The sequence below is a fragment of the Hypoxylon fragiforme genome (genome assembly GCF_022984875.1).
Source record: "Hypoxylon fragiforme strain CBS 206.31 chromosome Unknown GGS25scaffold_4, whole genome shotgun sequence".
NCBI lineage: Eukaryota > Fungi > Ascomycota > Sordariomycetes > Xylariales > Hypoxylaceae > Hypoxylon > Hypoxylon fragiforme.
This window is the reverse complement of record NW_026054759.1, coordinates 666,912-686,335: the sequence shown is the minus strand read 5'-3', so window position 1 is coordinate 686,335 and position 19,424 is coordinate 666,912. Positions and strand designations below refer to the sequence as shown.

The following is a 19,424-nucleotide window of genomic DNA, read 5'->3' as shown; positions in this document are numbered from 1 at the left end:
CAACATTGAATGACTTCAAATGTGGTACATTATACTTTCTTCTAGAAACTAGAGTTACATACATGAATGCATACATAGGCTTCTCATCAAGCTATCAAATATCCCAAAGCAGCCATGCCATACAACGATGCATTAGTATGGATCGACTGTGAGGTAAATATTCTTCCACTAATTATCATATCTACATACCCTAGGTAGTAAGGTAGGACTAACACCGAAGCAGATGACAGGTCTGGATCCCGACCAAGAGGAGATTATTGAGATTTTCTGCATCATTACGACAGGCTCTCTAGATGTGATAGATGAAAATGGGTGGGGGATTGTCATCCACCAATCACAGGAGAGGATGGACAAGATGGATGAATGGTGTATACAAACACACGGGAAGAGTGGTTTGACAGAAGCTGTGGTGTCATCCAATGTGACGCCACAGCAAGCAGCCGATGAGCTTCTAGCATATATCCAAAAGCACGTACCAGAGCGAGGGGCATTGCTAGCGGGCAACAGCGTTCACGCAGACCGTGCATTTCTCCGAAAAGAACCGTATAAGAAGGTAATCGACTACCTACATTATCGGATCCTTGATGTGAGTAGTCTGAAGGAAGCCGCCTATCGATGGTGTCGTAAGGAAGTTACAAAGAATGCGCCGAGGAAGAAGGGGTTACACCAAGCTAAAGATGATATTCTGGAGAGCATCGAGGAAGCGCGATATTTCAAGGACGTGATATTCAGCACCACCGACATCAGGAAAGAAAAATAGAAAAAAGGACTCCTAATCATCAGTCACGGTTCTGATACAAGAACGACCTTTATTTTCAGGCACTATTCACAAAATGGGCTAGGAGACATGGATAAAATTACAACGCGGCTAACATACTAAAATCAATAATTCATTCATTAGGCTGCCCGGCGTACGTAGCATTGGTAGCCGGTAGACACTTCGCGTGGTGGAGTGTTTGGCTGATAATACCTAGGGTACTGGTTACTGAATGGAGGGGTTTGGCGTTTGATATGTGGCGTCGTATGAAAGCTGCAGAGTCTTGAAATTATACATAGTGAACGTTGAAGTTTCTGCGTACCTACCTGATACCTATTATCATATGTACCTACATACATACATGTATGTAGTACTAGGTATATATGTACATGTAAGTAACTATTAACAATGAAGTTTAGCATCTGGCAGGTTAGGCACCTACTACTATGTAAGCACTTTCAGTGGTGGTATGGTGGCCCATTATACAACATTACCCCACATGCCTACCTACCTGGGTAGGTACATGTACATATGAAGAATAATGGATGTTATCGTAGATGAGATCATGTACACTAGGCCACCTCATTTGCTAGAGCCTAGAGGGGGGTAGCTTCCATGTTGTTTTACAGGGCTAGTAGTGATAGCCCAAAACCCCGCCAAACGTCGTCATATGTTTTTTTTATTAATCCCCCCTCCTCCCCTGTCGACAAAACAAACCCCCTATCCTACATAGCTTCCTCCTATTCAGTTATTATATATTGTAACCTTTTCCATACAATATCTAAAACTGACCTTCTTTCGATATCTCAAATCGAAGGAATTATCATTCATCATGGGTGTCAAAACTGTTGAGTTCAAGTCCTTTGCCGACCAAAAACCCGGAACGTATGTAAATAGCTCTTTGAGGTCACCCGATACCACTATTGTCGAAACCAACATCACCACTACCCAGCCCATTTCTCTTATTTCATACTCCAAATTAATATCGAGACCCTTTTAATTACGTGAATCGATTACTTATTAACATTGTACAGCTCGGGTCTTCGAAAGAAGGTCAAGGTCTTCCAACAACCACACTATAGCGAGTCTTTTATCGCTAGCATCCTACTCTCCATTCCCGAAGGAGTTGAGGGTCAGTACTATAAATACCTACAAACGAACTCCCGCAGACACAGCAACTAACAAGTGTGCCTTCACAGGTTCCTTCCTAGTTATTGGCGGCGACGGCCGATTCTGGAACCCCGAAGCTATCCAGTTGATTGCTAAAATCGGTGCTGGATACGGTGTGAAGAAGTTGTTAATTGGTCAAAATGGCATTCTGTCTACACCCGCTGCCAGCCATGTTATTCGGAAACGGAAGGCCACTGGAGGAATTCTTCTGACTGCCAGTCACAACCCCGGTGGTACGTATAAACTTCATGGCTACTAGGTAGTTGCAATGAATTCTAATCGCGGTGTCAATTAGGCCCCACCCAAGACTTCGGCATCAAGTACAACCTATCCAACGGCGGTCCTGCTCCAGAGAGTGTAACAAACAAGATTTACGAAGCCTCCAAGACTCTCACCTCCTACAAGCTTGCCGATATTCCTGACGTGGACATTGCTACCATTGGCACCAAGACGTATGGCAACCTCGAAGTCGAAATCGTCGACAGCACAGCGGACTACATACAAATGCTCAAGGAAATCTTCGATTTTCCTTTAATTAAGAAATTCTTCAAGGACAACTCCGACTTCAAAGTTCTCTTTGACGCTCTACATGGTGTTACGGGTCCGTATGGAAAGGCAATCTTCGAGGAGGAGCTGGGACTTGCCAACTCTACACAAAACTGCATTCCCAGCCCTGATTTCAACGGCGGACACCCAGACCCCAACCTCACATATGCGCATTCGCTAGTGGAGGTTGTTGACAAGAACTCTATCCCCTTCGGCGCTGCATCCGATGGAGATGGAGACCGGAACATGATCTATGGTGCTGGTGCCTTCGTATCGCCCGGTGACAGTTTAGCCATTATCGCTCATCACGCAAAACTCATCCCTTACTTCAAGAAGCAGGGTGTTTATGGCCTTGCCCGTAGTATGCCAACTTCTGGCGCAGTTGACCTTGTAGCTAAGGCTCAGGGGTTGAACTGCTACGAAGTGCCCACAGGCTGGAAATTCTTCTGTGCCCTTTTTGATGCTGACAAGCTAAGCATTTGTGGCGAGGAAAGCTTTGGCACCGGTAGCAACCACGTTCGCGAAAAGGATGGTCTATGGGCTGTTGTAGCATGGCTCAACATCATTGCTGGTATCGGAGAGGCCAACCCCGGGACTAAACCAAGCATCAAGCAAATTCAAGAAGATTTCTGGCAGACCTATGGCCGGGTATTCTTTACCCGATACGACTACGAGAACGTGGACTCTGATGGCGCCAACAAGGTCGTTGGAACCCTAAAAGATTTTGTTGCCGATCCAAAATTCAAGGGCAGCAAGATTGGAGGTAGGCTAATAATGCCCCACGCTTAAAGTTGGTAAACTAACACGGCGAACAGAACGTACAGTGACCGACGCTGGAGACTTCTCCTACACCGATCTAGACGGCTCAGTTGCTTCCCACCAAGGCTTATACGCCCGCTTTGACAGCGGCAGCCGTATCGTTGTCCGGCTGTCTGGTACTGGCTCTTCTGGAGCTACTATTCGTCTGTATATTGAGAAGTACAGCAAGGATCCATCCACATACGGCTTGGATGCTCAGGATTTCCTCAAGGACGAGATCAAATTCGCAACAGATCTACTAAAGTTCAAGGAGTACGTTGGACGGGATGAGCCTGATGTTAAGACGTAAAAAAGGGAAAGGGAAAGGGAAAAATGTCGATAGAAAGGGATCAACTACAGAATCGTAGAATTAGGCTATTTCTTGGAATGACAACCCGATCGAATAGCGCTACCTAGGTAAATAAAAATATATCGTGATGAATCCAGTATAATTTGAGGGCATACATAAAAGATTAAGCGGCCTATTCCGAGCAACCACGTGTTCATCGTCTCAAATACTATGTTCAAAGATTCCTGAGCACTACCCTCGCTATTAAGAAGCTAGGTATGATTTGGAATATTCAATACGTTCGCGTATCATTTTGACTGTCTTTACGATAATCTATGCTTTGTGTATGAGACGGTGGTTCACCAGGCACATATCCCACGATTTATACATATCTAACCTAATAACATGGCCTTGAGAATCTAGAATCAGGATGTGTTACCTCGCTCGCAGATGTAAGCTACCAATTGCATATTAGCGTGAGCTCCGGAAGAAGATCCTCAGTAGTCGGCCTCCTAGCATAATCTAAGCCCGCCCCGGCGGCTATGGGCTGACAGGGGTGGTGGATGGAACCCGCCCGGAAGCTCGAGCTCAACCCCAACCTTCTCAAGCCTTACAACTCCTCACGAACAAAAGCGCAACGACGATGCCCAAGAAAAGGGCGCTCCCCGTCAGCTTGATGGCCATCCTCCGCGTGTAGGCGATGATCTGGATCAGCTCGGCGCGCTCCAGCTCGAGCACGTCGCGCGCGGCGTAGTAGTTCCCCGTCTCGTGCCATGAGGCCGCGAGGGTGGAGGGGATGGAGGAGGGGTGGGTGAAGAGGCGCAGGCAGCTGTGGAGGGATTCTCTGTCGAGGGAGGCTTCGTGGTTGGGGTAGGACATTATTGTGTAGTTGGTGTAGGTAGGTAGGTATGCTTATATAGGAGGGATAGATCCGATGGGTGTAGATGGACCTGTCCTGGAAGAAGCGAGGATTAAACCTAGATGATGAGAGTAGCTGTTTGTGGTGTGATGGCAGATTTCTGAGGTTATCGACAACCAGAGTCGCGACCACAGTCTTGTGAGTTATCTAGGACTACGTGGGAATGATTGCTGTAAGATGCAGGATTGCATGCTAGTTATCTACCCCTGAATAGGACCTGGACTTGAAGATAGGACCGGTATATAAGCGGGGCTACCCGAAAGATCGTGGGGAAAACTAGCCTAGCAGCTGCCTAACGATATTTATATGGGTCTGAATAGCCTCAAAATACCCCACAGGGGCTGAGAGTAGCTAACTGAGAGAATGGCAGTGTTTCCTGCTTCGCCGCTGCAGAGCCTCAAGATCTAACTACAACGTCGATCATCTATGGCAAAAACTGGCACATTAATTATCTTGCCATGCAGCATTGAATCCTAAAAGGATGATCATTGCCGATAAATAGATACCATACTAGGTACCTACCCCTGGTAGAGGGGCAAGAGTTCCCTCGCCTTTCCCCCTCCACCATTCCTTATACAAAAGACAGCTTCAAGTTTTGACCTCTAGATGGCAATTATAACATAATCCTGTATTCAAATCGGGAGATCTCTTTTATTTTTATTTTTTTGAAAAGAACATACCCCTTTATCCTCTTACTCGCAGTATCAGACTATTGCTATCGAGCATATTCACATAAGAGAGCATTGAAGCTAACACCTAACACCATTGGTTGCTTTATTATGGCTTTCATAACTCCATAAATTAGCGAACGATTGTGGTACGAGGTGAATAAATGGTAAAAGAATAAGAATAATATCATTGGCTCGGTTCTCAATAACATTTGAGAATGTTTTTAAACTCTACATAACATCAAGAACTGTAGTCGTTATAATACGTCATTCCGATGTATCTCTACGTCATGATCTCCTCACACGAGAAACTCTACCGGAAACACTTTGAACAATTACAGCTACAAAAGAAGCAATCTCCTCTTTACTTGTGCCACCCTCTTCCTACTTGGTCTCACCACTCTCACCACTAGTCATTACTTCTTCACAAATGTACTAACTACTAGACACAATGGCTGAGCAGGATCGTTACGGAGGTTGGTTCGGCGGAAACAGAGCCGAACAAATCAAAGAGAAAATACAGAATGCAATTCCCAAAACTTCCGGTGCTGAACAAGATCTTTACGATCGCTCATTTGGCGGGGATAAGCTCCCTTCTGCTGACAGAGTGAAAGAGAAATTCTTTCAGACATCAGGTGCTGAGCAAGATCGGTATGGGCGTTGGTTTGGTGGAGACAAGCTCCCTTCTAGGGCTGATATTCAGAAGAGACTTCCACAAACTTCAGGTGCCGAGCAGGATAGATACGAGCACTGGTTTGGTGGACACAAGCTCCCTACTAGAGCCGACATTGAGAGGCATCTTCCCCAGACCTCTGGTGCCGAACAAGACAGATATGAACGCTGGTTTGGTGGAGATAAAGGAGCATCTGCTACACAGCTAAGCGACAATCTGCCGGGAGGCTCAGGCGCCGAACAAGAACGGCTTGGGTCTCATCTGGGATCCGGATCTCCACAAGTCAAGATTAGTACAACTACCACGCTCGGGCTTATCCAACACGCAGTTCTGCCATCGTTTGGACTCCATGGCGGTCTCACCCTGATTGCTTATGGTATTGGACGCTACAATGACAGAGTTGACACCAAAGATTGGCTATGGCCCAGTGCACAAGTTGCTAATGCATGGTGGAGCGCAATTGGAGGGCCCGTAGTGTATGAAGGTGTATCGGTCTCCACAGCCTGGACTGCGCTATCATACAACCAAAAGCTTCTTCTTGCTGGTGTCAGCGCCTGGAGTGTCCGGCTCTTCTATCGCGTTGCATCAGGCAGCATAAAACGCGGTAAAGACGAGCCACGCTACGATACAGCCTCGAGAAAGAAGCCGGAATTTTGGAACAGAATCTTCTTCACGCAATACCTTCGCGAGACTGTCTTCCAGACGTTGATCTCTCTACCATTCACGTTGCCATTCCGTGCTCCGGTCGCCAGTGCTATCGCTTCTCCCTTCCCTGAAGCGTCAGCTGTGATCCAAAGTATCGCCATCTTCCTGTTCTCTGCCGGATTTGCCCTGGAAGTAATAGCCGACTCTCAACTACAGGATCATAACAACCAAAAGAGCACCGAACTCAACATCAACGGCGTGTGGAGTATTGTTCGACAGCCCGAGTAAGTTGGATTGATTCCATAAGGATGTCTGTGAGTAGTTACTAACTATCAATAGCTACCTTGGTGATGCGCTCTGTCACTTTTCCTTCCCACTTTTCCTCTATAGTGCGGGTCAGCTTCACCCCCTTACACTCATTGGCCCAATTGCCAACTACGTCTTCCTCCGCTACGTTGGCAGGCATAAAAAGACGGAAGAGTACCAAGAGAACCGCCACGCTAAAGAAAATCCCGCCAAGTATAAGCAACTACAGCAGTACAAGAAGACGAAGAATTGCTTCTGGCCAAGCCTGGCAGAGGTTAATAACAAGTGGTTGTGGACCGTTGCTGTTGCCGGTGCTGGTGGCGTTGTTCTTGAGCGTTCGCTCAATGTTTTACTCGGAACATGAACTTGTACAATTTGATAGGTCGGGCATTTATAATAATAATGAAATTGAATATTTTTAATGCTAAGATAATCAAAGTCTTCTCTCATGAAGGCAGTCCGAGTGTGCTTTATTAACGATATTGGACTTGTGGGTAGCTCCTCTATGCCCAGTACCGCTGTTGGGTCGTGATATGACTCTACTACTATCTTCACATCACCACTTATTCACTATTATGCCTAAACAGAAATAAACAATGATCTGATCCAATTTTCTTTTCAATTTTTCAATTGATGTTTCTCACACTACCTAGTACTGTAGAGCTACATACACACTTCGGGGGTAAAAGGAACAGTCTTGCTTTGATACTATACGAAGGGTAGGTAGGGTAGAAATATATACATGTGTCCAATATATACGGGCCGTTTTTTTTTTTAAAGCCTGTGCCTTTTTTTCTTTTCATACACCTGGTGGCGGGACCGATGATGACGGTGATGAGAAGGGTAGTGTGGGGGGGGGAGGGGGTTTTAGACCTCGACGGTGGAACCAACGGGGCCGAAGCGGATGTTGGACCAGATGACCTTGCTGTAGGGGGTGTGTTAGTGATGGGTGAAGTAAAGAAGAGGAAGGGGGAGAGGGGGGAAGGGGAGGGGAAGATAGGGGGGGGAATACGTACGCATCGGGGATGGTGGCCTCGACGTCGGAGGGGACACCGGAGTCGGGGGCGCAGTCGCCACGGTCGCCGCCGGGCTGGCCGGCCTTCTCGGGGGGGTAGCTGGAGTCGAGCCAGAGCATGTTGGCGTAGTGCTATATATAGCATAAAAGGTTAGTCACATTAACCATCGTTTTCTCCCTAAAGAAAAAAAAAAGTAAAAGGGAGGTGGAAGTAAAAGAGAGTGTGTGCTTACGTCGTCCCAGATGGACATGACGAGGACCATGGGCAGGCCGAGGGCGGTGTTGAGCTGGTCGAAGCCGCCGACCTCGGAGAAGCGGTCGCGGTCGCCGAGGACGGCGAACTCGTTCTTGCAGTACTCGGGCGTGATGTTGCTCTCGGCCGGGAAGCCGTCGATCTTGGGGCCCGGGATGTCGATGCGCTTGCCGTCTTGCACGAAGAACTGCGTCAGTTTGTTGCTCTCGAATTGGGTTACGACGCTGTTTTTTTTTTTGGTGGTTGTGTTAGTTGTGTTTCGGCTTCTTGAGAAGTAGATGAAGAAAGAGTTGGGGAGAGATAGGGGGAAAAGGGGGGGGGGATAGGACTTACGTGAACTTCTTGCTGGTGTCGACGGTCTTGCCCTTGCCGTAGAAGTCGGTGTTGCCCATGCGGTACGGGTTGTAGTCGCAGCCGTTGGCGTCGCACTTGCCGGCGAATCGGTCCTCGGAGTAGGTGCCGCCGCACTGGTCGGTCTCGCAGACGTGGTACTCGTTGTCAGTGCAAGGGTGGGGGGTGAAGGCGAAGGAGTGGGAGTTGGATTCCCTGTTGAAGAGTTTAGTTTGCTATCCACATTATAGATAGGGGAAGGTTTATTATAAACATACCAGACATCGATCTCGGCACAGCAGGCACCGAAGGGGCCAACACCGGCGTTCGCATCGTTGGTGGACGGCTTCCAGCCCTCGCTGTTGGCCTTGCCGCCGACGAACTTCAGGTCACGGGCGCATTGGGCGTCGCAGTATCCGGTACCGTACTTGGCGCCGGCCTTGTTGTTGGGGTAGCTGGCCATGCCGCCGTCCTCCTCCATGGCGACGAAGTAGAGGGCGGCGTTAAGGCCGCAGTCGACGGTGGAGAGGTCGACGTCGAAGGCGAACTCGTTGCCGAGCAGGCTGAAGGTCTGGTACTTGTCGGCGCCGTTCATGAGGTAGAAGCGGGAGCCGATGTTGGTGCCGTACTCGTGCTTGGTGAGGAACTTGAGGGTGAGGGCGTCGCCGCTGGTGGAGGCGCCGTAGGTCTTGCTGTACTCGGCGCCCTCGACGGCGCACTTGGTGGCGCAGTCGTCGGCGGAGCTGCACTTAGACGTCCACTCGTTGCCGTCGTAGCAGTTTTCCGTGCCCTCGGTGGTGTGCAGCCATCGCCAGTTGGAGTCGATGGTCACCTCGGCGTTGGTCGCCGTGCACGAGCCCTTGCCCGAGCACTTCTTCCAGCTCAGCTTGGGGTGTGTCTCGGCCTGTTCCTTTCCGACCTGCTGGGCGGATGCGAGCCCGAGGAGGGCCGCTGTCACGGCAAGAGACAACATGATGGGCTGCTGTGGTGGGCTTTTAACTTCTCACTTCACCGATTGTAGAAATGTCTTTGAACCTGGGAGGGAGGCGCGATGAAGAGGTGGTAGAGAGAGACAACATTGATGTGACATCTGGGGCTCTGATGGTTATATACTCCATCGAAGGATTTGTTTTTTTTTTTTTTTTGCCTAGCAAGATGAATGTTCTCGACTGCATATTGTCGGCAAAGGGCTCCGTCTGGACGAGGCCAATTTCATAGTGTGGTATAGTCGATCACTAACTAGCCGGGCCCTATGACCATTCTGAATTAGATTAAAATCTCAATTACACCCTCTAAAGCTCCGGCGGATATCCCGAAGACACACCCTTGGGTTAGTTCTAGTGATAAAGAACAAAGTATACACACTAATTATTACCACTTTGGTTATGGAAATGGTGGTGGCAAGGGAGAGAAAGAGGGACTGTCCCTACGTCCAGGAAGTGATAAAGTTGTTGCCCCAAAGAGCCATCATACGGAGGGGTAGCCAATAGGGACGTTTAGCACTTGAAGGTGGTAGCGGATTGGGATATGGGGGCCAAGGCGCTCACTCATTGGCAGTAGGGCTCTGGGGGGGCCACAACTCCCGACGTGATATAAATTGAATATAATCAGTTTCAGGACCATGGCCCGAAGTAACCTGGGGTATTTGCGGGGAATGGGGCGGATACTCTGATTCGGGGGGGTGGGAAATCTCAGGGGTGGCAACACGATATCATGCCTCGACGATGGCTCCGCGGCCCGGTATGCCCACCACCCACGGAGAGCAAAACGCCGTTATGGGGAGATGAGATAATAATGCCGGGGGTCAAGAAATGGAAGATGGATACCGGGACAACGGGGTCACAGGACTAGAGAGGCCCGATGAGGGAAAGTTAAAGTCGCTACGTATTCGTATTATTAGTCTTATTGAAGTTGCGAGCCTACCTGCGATAATAACTCCTTTGATAGTAAGTTTAGGTGAAGCTACGAAGTACCATCTCGAAGAAAAATATATCAGACGCGACTCAAATTTAGACACATGCCCCAAAAAAGAAACCAAGACTTTCTAATTCGGCGTTTTCTGTCCTGTCCCGGATACAGCACATATATCGCACGAGAGGATAACTATGGATCTCTGCAAGATCTGATGTAACGCCAAACGACAAACGACATTGGGCCGGCGACATGTTCGCGGTAAACGATCGGCAAGCAGACCATACCGTTCGAGCCCCATGATGCCGAGAAACCAGGGGTCGTGGAAAAATATCCCATCGCCATATTATCCAGGGGTGTAACGGGACGCCAAGTCTGGAAAGGTCCGCGGATTTGACCCTAACCACGAACGATATATCATAACTCATGTGTAGTACTTTGTGTGTGATAGTATGTAGGTAGGAGTATTTATTTTTGTTTAGCCAATTGGTGATTGGCCATCCCCCCCCCCCCCCCCCAAAAACCCCTTTGGACTAAACCCACGATGCATGCAGGTCCTCGCGTGGTGTGGTTCGTTCAGAGACTGATTTATCGAGTACTACGTCGAGACTCATTTCCTAGTTCTCTCGAGACGAGTGGGGTGGAAGAATGGATACCAGGTTAGAATGCAGCTTGTACTTTTTTTCTACCCGGTAGACAAGGAATCTATGACTTTTAGTATTCTGGAACCATGAATACCTAGGTAGGGGTGTGTCGTTGTTATACTACTATAATATGTTGTAATTTGCTCGAACTCGCTTGCACATACCTAGTTACCCAACCAGCAGGGACTCAAGGAGATATTATCAAAGCAAGCCGCAAGATCAACAGGGCAGCCCCCTATGACCTTTTGACCTATCAACAGACTATGCCTAGACACGTTAGCATGTTGCCATTAATCTACGAAATGGAACCATCCGCAATTCTATCGCGGTGGGATAACTTCTCTACTCTAGTCTACTCTGTGGGGGGGCGTTTTGCTTGTTCGCCTCCTCCTCCTCTAACTGACACTCCAAGAAGTGTGTGATAAACAGACCGGCGGCAATTCCACCTTCACCCAGTTTGCCACGTCTCGACCATATTACTCAATATACTCCGTACCTAGGCGCCATGCAGCTGGGATCTCGAAACACCTAGACAGTTCTCTTGAATCTCTATCTATGCGGACGTTGACTCCATTGGGGCTCATGAGCATCGGTTCCTTCTTTCAAGTAGGAAATTTTAGAGTAGTTCGTCCAATTGAGCAGCGGGCTTGTATTCCCATAGGCACGATATATCAAACGAAGCCGACTTCAGTATCCGAACATAGCCTCATCCACGATTTGCCACGAGTAGGCATATCTTCCCGAGTTAGTAAATTCGGATATGAACGTGCATATAATCCGCTTCTTACGCGACATCACTTGTTGAGATCTCCCCGTCATCTCGGCTATCTCTAAGCCATAGAAAGTCTAACTTGCCACGAGTGAAGCAAGCTTCAAGTCACTCCGGTGGGCGCTTCACGTAACAGCTTCACGGTAAAGCTGTACTGTATGTACGTAGGGTCCATGGCGCTTAGAGCTTCCCTCGTCTAGGTGGACGTCTAGGAACCAAGGCACCTTAATCAGGAACGACCCAACCTGGGAAGACATTCTACCAAGAAGCCATACCCCAAGACCGAAGACGTGACGTATGAAAATACCCATTCTTGTTAATAATACACATAAACTCGCCACCAAAACCTCCCCTCTCCCAAATTAGGGGCAAAAAAGAAAGTGAAAATCACGATTAGGCATACAATTACAATCCTCGCAAGCAAGCAATCACCAGCAGAGCACAAGTAGCACAGGCGCCAAATCCTCATGTAAAAGAAAAAAAAAGAACCTTAATATATAGGTATGTAGTAAACACGATAGGTAGGTGACCTGTCGAGTAGAAGCAGAAGAAAAAGGGGGTGTAAAGTAAAATAAAAATAAAAACGACTAAAAGGGGGTATCCGCAACACATCTTGATCTTTTTGCTTACTTCATTTTCGTTGCACTCTCTCCAAGCCACCAGCCAGCCAGCCAACCAACCAGTCCAGGCAGTCCAACCAGCCACTTCCAAACCCAACCTCATTATATCATTCTCTCAATTACAATTCCTAGGGTTATCATCATCTTTCTTTCTTTCGTTGGTCTCATTCCTTCATATCATAGCAAATCACTGTTGTCCGCCGCGACGCCCTCCCACTTCTTCGCGGGGAGCTTGCGCACCTTTTTCGTCGGGCTGCCGCTGCTCGACACCTTGAGGGACTTCTTATTATTAGTATTCCCCCCGTCGTGGTGGCTGCTGACGCGCAGCTGTTCCATCCTATTTCCCAGACTGCTGAGGCCGTCGCCAAGCCCATCCACGCTGGGGGAGGATCTGATGCTCGGCACATCGCCCCGCTCCGAAAGCGGGTTGCGCTTGCTGGGCGTGCGGCCGGAGAGCTCGCGCTTGAGGATGGCCACTTCGCGTCGAAGACGCTCGTTCTCTTGCTCGAGGTTTTCGATGAGCACGTTTTCCTTATCGTCGTCCTCACCGGCATCACCATCGTTTTCTGACGTGGTGACGGTAACGGCGCCCACGCCGCGCGCTAGTACCTCGACCTTGCGATCCCAGTGCTCTTCGCCGCGTTCTTGCTCGATCGACAACGAGGCTTTCCACCGGTTCATTTCCAAAGCCAGTCGCTGTTCAAAGTCCTCGTAGCAGTCCTCGCGGATATCTTGCTCGAGATCCGCCATGCGGTCCTCCATCGACAGTAGGTGCGCCTCAGCTGCTATACGTGATTCTTGCTCTCGGGCAAGCTCTGCGTTCAGCTGATCAATGATTTCGGCCATTCTCGCAATCTCCATAGCAGCGTTCTCCATAGCCGCGCGCTCGTGATCGGGCGTGGGTGAGAATACCCTCGGATGAGAGCTAGAGGGTGGGTAGTACGGCCGGTGCGGTAGCACTGGTGAGCTCGCGGCACTACGAGAGCCCACGCTAGATTCCGACTGGCCGGATTGCGATGAGTTGGCATTAGCTAAGATGGTAGCTGTGATGGAAGGTACACGAGGCACCGTCACCTCGCGAGCTAGAGCGCTGTATCGTAGGATCTGAGACGTGGCGTTGAAGTCTCCCAGGGGGTCAGCAGTGACAATCATGACTGCCTTTTGCGGTGCGCGTCTGCTGTTCGCAGACTGCGCCATCGAAGCTGAAGGAAATGAGTTGGAGAAAAGCAATTCTGTGAGTTTGCACTGGCGAAAGGGGACCAGATTCGGCTGTCCTTCAATGTTAGTGAGACCTATAAAATTGTTTGCATATTCCACATACCTTTGTCGCGTTACTCGCGTCACTCTGCATCTGCAAACACTGGCCGAGATACATGAGACTTTCGTTGATCTTACCCGCCTCGGCAAGGGTCGCGCCTTGGGTCTTTGCATCTCGCGCACGTTCACTGCCAGCTAAGTCAACAATACTCAGGGTGCTAGCACCCCAACGGGCGTTAGTACGGCCACGTCGCCTCTTTTTGACCTCCACACAGAAGAACCCGTGGCTTCTGGATGACACGCTATTGCTACCCGTCCCAGCCACCCGCCTCTCGTGGAGTCCAGCTTCGAGAACCATCAGGGCCTCCTTAAGGGTCCCACATATGACTTTTCGAAGCCCCGCTACGACTTTGCGATCAGGTGAAAGTTCGGTGGACTTGAACAGGAGCGGTCGTCGTCGAGACTCTTTTGTAACGTTCGATTTGATAGGGGGCGTAAGAAGATCGAAAATTCGGTCGTTGTAAACTTCGTACATGGAAATGAGGACAGCATATTCGGCGGACGGATCGCAGGAAGCTCGAACGGTGCTAATATCGGGCGCCTGGGGAAGAGCGGAGGGTCGCTGTAGATGGCGTTTCGGTGTCGACGATAGGAACTCGGTCTTGGTAGGAGATTTAGTAAAATTCTTGCTTCTTGCGGCTGAAGTGAGAGACATGTAATGCTTCTTAGGTGACGTGGTATTGGCCAACTTTGGCTTGCTAGACGCGACTTGCGTTGAGGTTGGCATGATCAGGATACCCCGCTGACCAGGGGGTGTCGGGAGAAGAGTGATGCTAGACATGTCATCTTCATAGCTAACCAGACGTATACTTTGGGGGCTGTCTGGGAAATAGCCAGGGAGTATTGGATTGGTAGAAGGTCGGGCAAAAACGTTCTGGGTTCGTACATTCAAAGGAGTTCCAGCTCTTGACCGTACGGAACTACTAAAGTCGCCGTATGCATTTTCGAGGAATGCGGGGGCGGAGAATATAGCAGCTTCGGAGGGATCCGAGGACTTTATGGTAGCCTCTAGGTTGGGGGACGAATCACAACTGGCAATGTTTGAGTCTATAGATCGAAATAGAACATCAAGAGCAAGTTGAGTTAAGCCTCGCTGGCTGCGAGATCCGAGTATCGTGTGTGACTGGTAGAATCAAAATTAGCTCTCGTCAATTTCTCAAAACGGTCTAAGTAGCTAATAGTTCATACCTTGCCGGAGCCGGTAACTCCTAGGGTTGCCAATAGGCCATCCGTACCGTCGCCTCCATGAGGGGCTAATACACCTTCGACTAAAGGAAGCACTCGTGTTCCTTGGAACAAGTCAAGCTGTGTAGAATCTTCTTCGAAGACACGCGTGAACGCGAACTTCTCTATTGCTCGTCTTCGATCATTTGGAGGGTTTAAAGTGATGTGTGTTGGAGCGTCGTTTTCTCTAGGCTCCTCGACCAAAAGAAATGGTTCGGCACTGGTACTTCCAGCGTGATGAGGACGTAGTCGTAGGTACACTTGGAAAAGGTTGGTGTGACCTTTTGACTGTGGCTCCATGCTGATGATGGAATTCTATGATGCGGTGAGAAGCGATGAGAAGCGGTCAATAAATGGGTTGAAAAGTGAACTGAATACGTATGCACCAGTATGCACAATTGGCCTCTAGATTCTCAGACTAATTGCTGGTACTCTAAGATGCACGAAATATTCCGTTGCGCATGGGTGCAGTAGTTCGGAAAGAAAAATGGTTGGAGGGTCGGAAGTGTAAGGTGGATTAAAAAGGTACGTAGTGCGAAGAGGATGGATACTTTGGGTCAATATTTACTTTGGTACTGTGTGTTTCGATGGCAACGGGGTAATTGGGATGTCGGGGTGCCGGGGCTAATCTAGCCCAAGCCACAATCAGGTACCGTTACTAGCGTGGGTACATGATACTTGTACATAGTACGAACTGTTTCGTACTATGTATTTGAGGCTGAGATAGCGGCTCTTTCCGCTCCAACTTCCTCAACCTTAGGTTGACAATCAGAATTCTGCCGTCTCACACCGTCCACCCCACCAGAAAATTTAATATAAATATCTGAGCTTCCACTCCAGCTTTTACTTTTTTCTTCTTCTTTTCTTCTTTAGCTCTCTTTGCCTTTTGGCTTAGATCAAGTGTAGTATCTGTTCTTTTCAGTTTAATCTCTGAAAGAGTTCTACTTGAACTCAATCGTGATTATTCTAATTTTTATATCGCGGGAGCGTATCCTCTAGGCTTGCCTATGATCGCTCCCACCGTGTCCCTGGTATTACACTGCCTCCAGGTGACGCGAACCTCATTTTCATTGCCATTGCTAGCTTGCCTAGTGTTGCGAAGAAGATCGTACCTGAGTATCAAGTTCCTGCGCTATATATGGATGCTTGATATGTGTTGTTGTCACTTGCTGGCATACGTGGGTTCTCCTACAATCCATGGTGCCATATGTACATATTCATGTCGGTAACATTTATAATGGCGTTTGAGTCGTATCAGCCATGATATTCTCTTCTCATGAAGCCAATCAATAGCGCCTGAGTCAATCCGAGCATTTCACAGGGCTAACTCTCTTTTGCATGTGCAGGCAGCATCCTACCATTGAAGCATACTACTAGGCTGCTGGGTAAGGTTAAGGGCGAATTACATACATGAAGAAGGTTACAGTACTATCATATGCATCTCTCCTAATGAGCTGTCAGAATCAATATTCCTACCAACGTTGAATGTAGTACAAATTATAAGGTCCTCCAACCACCGAGATTACATACATCATATGTACATTGACACTGTGTAAATTTCATATGATAGGTGTCTACTATGTGTGTAATCATTAATGATATGTAGCTCCGGCATGTAGCTGCATCGATGATGGACCTACCTACCTAGTACATCCACTTACATTGATAGTCTTTGCTGGATCTGATTTAATTATGTACTGAGAGTTTAAAAAGGAAAAGTGATCTCGATTTCATGCAAAATGCACGTCACCATTGATTCAGTCTTTAACGTGGAGAATGGAAGCGCTGGATAATGGGCGAGGCAGTACTGATGCCTGTCCAAGATGATCAGATTTGGTAAGAGCGGAGGAAAAACTAGCATGCCCGTAAGAGAAGATCTCCTGATGCCATGTAGTATGATGATTATGTAACTTTGGAGACCCATCTTCATCGCCGTGGAGTTCGTCCCAACTAATGGTCAGGCAATGGTGGAGATGGATTAGAGAAAAAAAAGTCGAACTACTAGGGTAGCTTCTCCGTCGTCATGATGGCCGAGGGGTTAATGGTGGGCTGGATGGGCCCATTGGGGGGAGGAAGCTGACGAGATGCTGTATTCAAGTATGCTGCATAATAATACTGCATACGTATACATTATCCATATGTATGTAGAAACTGACCCCATCTCGCCTAATTATCTGTTTTCGTGTACACCAAACACACATGCAATAATTACTCGGTACATATGTAACTCCAAACGAAGGTAACACCACACGTGCCGTTCCATAATAGGGGTCATCCTCTACCTGTACATGTATGTACTTGATTTATAAAATTTCTCCGGCCTTCCTTCAAAAAAAAATATCCAAAAGTGATTCATCGGCCCGTGGCCCTCCGCAAGCTCCGGGACGGGCCTTCGAATCACTTTTAGATATTTTTTTTTTCAGGAACCGCTGCGCTGGCCGAAGAAATTTTGCTCGTCCAATTAAAAGACTATCTTAGAAAGTCAAAAGGGGGTTAAAAGTCGGGAATAAGTGACAGGAAGGAAGGCGTGACCATCCGGAGGATACGAATCTATGATGGGACTTAAAAGGTCAATCAGTCAATGAAGATATATAGAAGAGAAGAAGAGAGCTGAGCTCCCAGCGTCTCAGGCTAGCAAGCTGTGGCAGCATGATGGGACTTAAGAGGTCAATCAGTCAATGGAAATATAGAAGAGAAGAAGAGAGCTGAGCTCCCAGTGTCTCAGGCTGGCTATATATACACCGATAAGGTTTAGCAAGCTGTGGCAGCAGCAGCCATGGAGATGCCCACATGGCAGTAGCCATGGATAGCCACGGGAGTGGCTATCCACGTCCTGGCCAGGAGACACGTGGCTGGGACATTCAATTCTCGGTCCCTCCAACCGATGAGACCCTTCAATTCTCGGTCACCTCAGCCGACGAGACCCTCCAACACAACCATTCAACATGGTTGTCTTAGAAACACTATTCCCCTTATATCCTTATCCCTATATATCAGCAGAGCCGCAAGAGCCTCAACGCACAGGCCATCGGCAGAGCCTCAGGGCAACCCAACACCACCCCAACCACCTAAGGCTTAAGCACATGTATCCCGCTAGGAGGACTGTCTGGAGTTACTTCAATTATTGAAGCAGCACGGGTCAGCTTAGAGATTAGTATCAGGGATCAACACACATGTGTGTATGTATTGGATGTGGTAGATAACGTGGACGTTATCCTTTCCATTGAAAGGGGGGTGATGTTAGGACATGGCTCGGTGGGTGTCGGACCGGCGCCGGATATGCTGAAACAGATTGGTATATGGGTCGGTCGGATTGAAGAGAGGTAGAGGAGAGGTATCGATACAGCAATGGATATCAGATATGGTCAACGAATAAGGATGTGGTCAATGAATAAGGATGGGACGGTTGTTGATTAACCCTTCAACAATCAAAAGCGTTGAAAGAAACGCACGGCTATGGTTGACAAAGTTTGGGACAGCTGGCATAAAGGGATGCAGCCAATAAAAAGCGTTTGCTTTAAAGGAATGCAGCTAATGAAAAGCTTTTAAAAAGAACGCACGGCTGTCGGGCAGCTGGCGCTAAGAACGATCTGACCAATCCTGATTTTCCTGCACGGGTTTTTGGGAATTACAGGGGTATTTAATGACGTAATTAATTCAATAATTTTTCAATAATTTCCCATAGTAATTTCCCATAGTAATTTCCCATAGTAATTTTTTGAAAAAGTTCTAGCATAAAAATATCCTTCGGATGGATAAAGTTCTTTTTTTATTTTTAAGGGGTCCTGTCGTTCATAGTCTATGGTCAGCCAGTAGCATAAGCAAACTAGCCAAATCTCAACGCAAAATTAGAGGTAAAAAAGAGTAAGAGAAATATAATCGGTAGATGGAGGGGCAAATATGTGTGTCATCCTCCGTGAGTCTGAACGGCCCCTCTCCGATGCGTCACAAGAGAGCCTCCAGACATCGAACAAGTTTTCAGTGGATATCGTAGATAGTAAGACAGGGGGGTTACAAGATAATTCTTCGCTTCTTTCGCTGTTGGTTATTACTGGAAAATACATAGAGGAAGTGGAGACCAAGTTGGAAACTCGGAAGGTACATACATTTAGAAGCTATGTACTCAGTACATGAGACGGATCTATTAATGTAGGTAAACTGCAAGTAAAATATTGAATCTGAAAGTACGAATACATACAACTGTAAAATCCTAAATTGTATGTACACATGTGTATGTGAGTTCAGTGTTAGAATGCGGCTTCCAATTAGCGCCGGCCAAGCTTTCAACTGCCTACTTCCAGTGGACCATAAGGGACAGTTTAGTGGCTCTAGCGGGGTTTTAGGCGTTAGTGCACTGAGTTGATGCAAGTGAAAAAGGCGGTATGGCTGCTATGAATCTATGATGGACTGCCTACATAGGTACTTTAGTAGGTAGTAGGAGGTACACAGGTAAAGTACCTACTACTGTATTCAAGTACCTTTACAAACAGCCCAAGTCCATTACACCCCGGCAAACAAATCAGGGACCAGTGCAAGAGATTGTGGAGGAGGGATCACCCCACCCAATCGA

General features: G+C 48.0%; 6 protein-coding genes across 6 annotated transcripts; 3 read left to right on the top strand and 3 right to left on the bottom strand.

The window, feature by feature from the left end:
• The first annotated feature begins 22 nt into the window (after positions 1–22).
• On the top strand, positions 23–1,220 carry GGS25DRAFT_485088 (ribonuclease H-like protein). The gene is made up of 2 exons (XM_049260516.1): positions 23–153; positions 224–1,220. Exons 1-2 carry the CDS (start codon positions 115–117, stop codon positions 758–760), a joined length of 576 nt encoding a protein of 191 aa, XP_049117477.1. The 5' UTR covers positions 23–114; the 3' UTR covers positions 761–1,220.
• A 246-nt stretch (positions 1,221–1,466) lies between these two features.
• Positions 1,467–3,872, top strand: GGS25DRAFT_218897 (phosphoglucomutase 2). Its single transcript, XM_049256931.1, has 5 exons — positions 1,467–1,642; positions 1,792–1,889; positions 1,957–2,160; positions 2,223–3,236; positions 3,289–3,872. The coding sequence occupies exons 1-5, from the start codon at positions 1,590–1,592 to the stop codon at positions 3,579–3,581; spliced, it is 1,662 nt and encodes a 553-aa protein (XP_049117476.1). The 5' UTR covers positions 1,467–1,589; the 3' UTR covers positions 3,582–3,872.
• Positions 3,873–4,057: 185 nt separating this feature from the next.
• GGS25DRAFT_520302 (uncharacterized protein) lies at positions 4,058–4,439 on the bottom strand (the record flags this gene model as incomplete). Its single annotated transcript, XM_049263866.1, has 2 exons — positions 4,058–4,072; positions 4,185–4,439. 2 exons carry the CDS (start codon positions 4,437–4,439, stop codon positions 4,058–4,060), a joined length of 270 nt encoding a protein of 89 aa, XP_049117475.1.
• Positions 4,440–5,598: 1,159 nt separating this feature from the next.
• Positions 5,599–7,135, top strand: GGS25DRAFT_513759 (DUF1295-domain-containing protein; the record flags this gene model as incomplete). Its single annotated transcript, XM_049262914.1, has 2 exons — positions 5,599–6,749; positions 6,805–7,135. 2 exons carry the CDS (start codon positions 5,599–5,601, stop codon positions 7,133–7,135), a joined length of 1,482 nt encoding a protein of 493 aa, XP_049117474.1.
• Positions 7,136–7,378: 243 nt separating this feature from the next.
• Positions 7,379–9,576, bottom strand: GGS25DRAFT_218875 (glycoside hydrolase family 7 protein). Its single transcript, XM_049256930.1, has 5 exons — positions 8,648–9,576; positions 8,373–8,585; positions 8,020–8,263; positions 7,788–7,918; positions 7,379–7,696 (listed from the first exon to the last, which is right to left on the bottom strand). The coding sequence occupies exons 1-5, from the start codon at positions 9,340–9,342 to the stop codon at positions 7,639–7,641; spliced, it is 1,341 nt and encodes a 446-aa protein (XP_049117473.1). The 5' UTR covers positions 9,343–9,576; the 3' UTR covers positions 7,379–7,638.
• A 2,411-nt stretch (positions 9,577–11,987) lies between these two features.
• GGS25DRAFT_485075 (P-loop containing nucleoside triphosphate hydrolase protein) lies at positions 11,988–15,405 on the bottom strand. Its single transcript, XM_049260515.1, has 4 exons — positions 14,819–15,405; positions 14,517–14,753; positions 13,635–14,231; positions 11,988–13,582 (listed from the first exon to the last, which is right to left on the bottom strand). The coding sequence occupies exons 1-4, from the start codon at positions 15,152–15,154 to the stop codon at positions 12,491–12,493; spliced, it is 2,262 nt and encodes a 753-aa protein (XP_049117472.1). The 5' UTR covers positions 15,155–15,405; the 3' UTR covers positions 11,988–12,490.
• Positions 15,406–19,424: the final 4,019 nt, after the last annotated feature.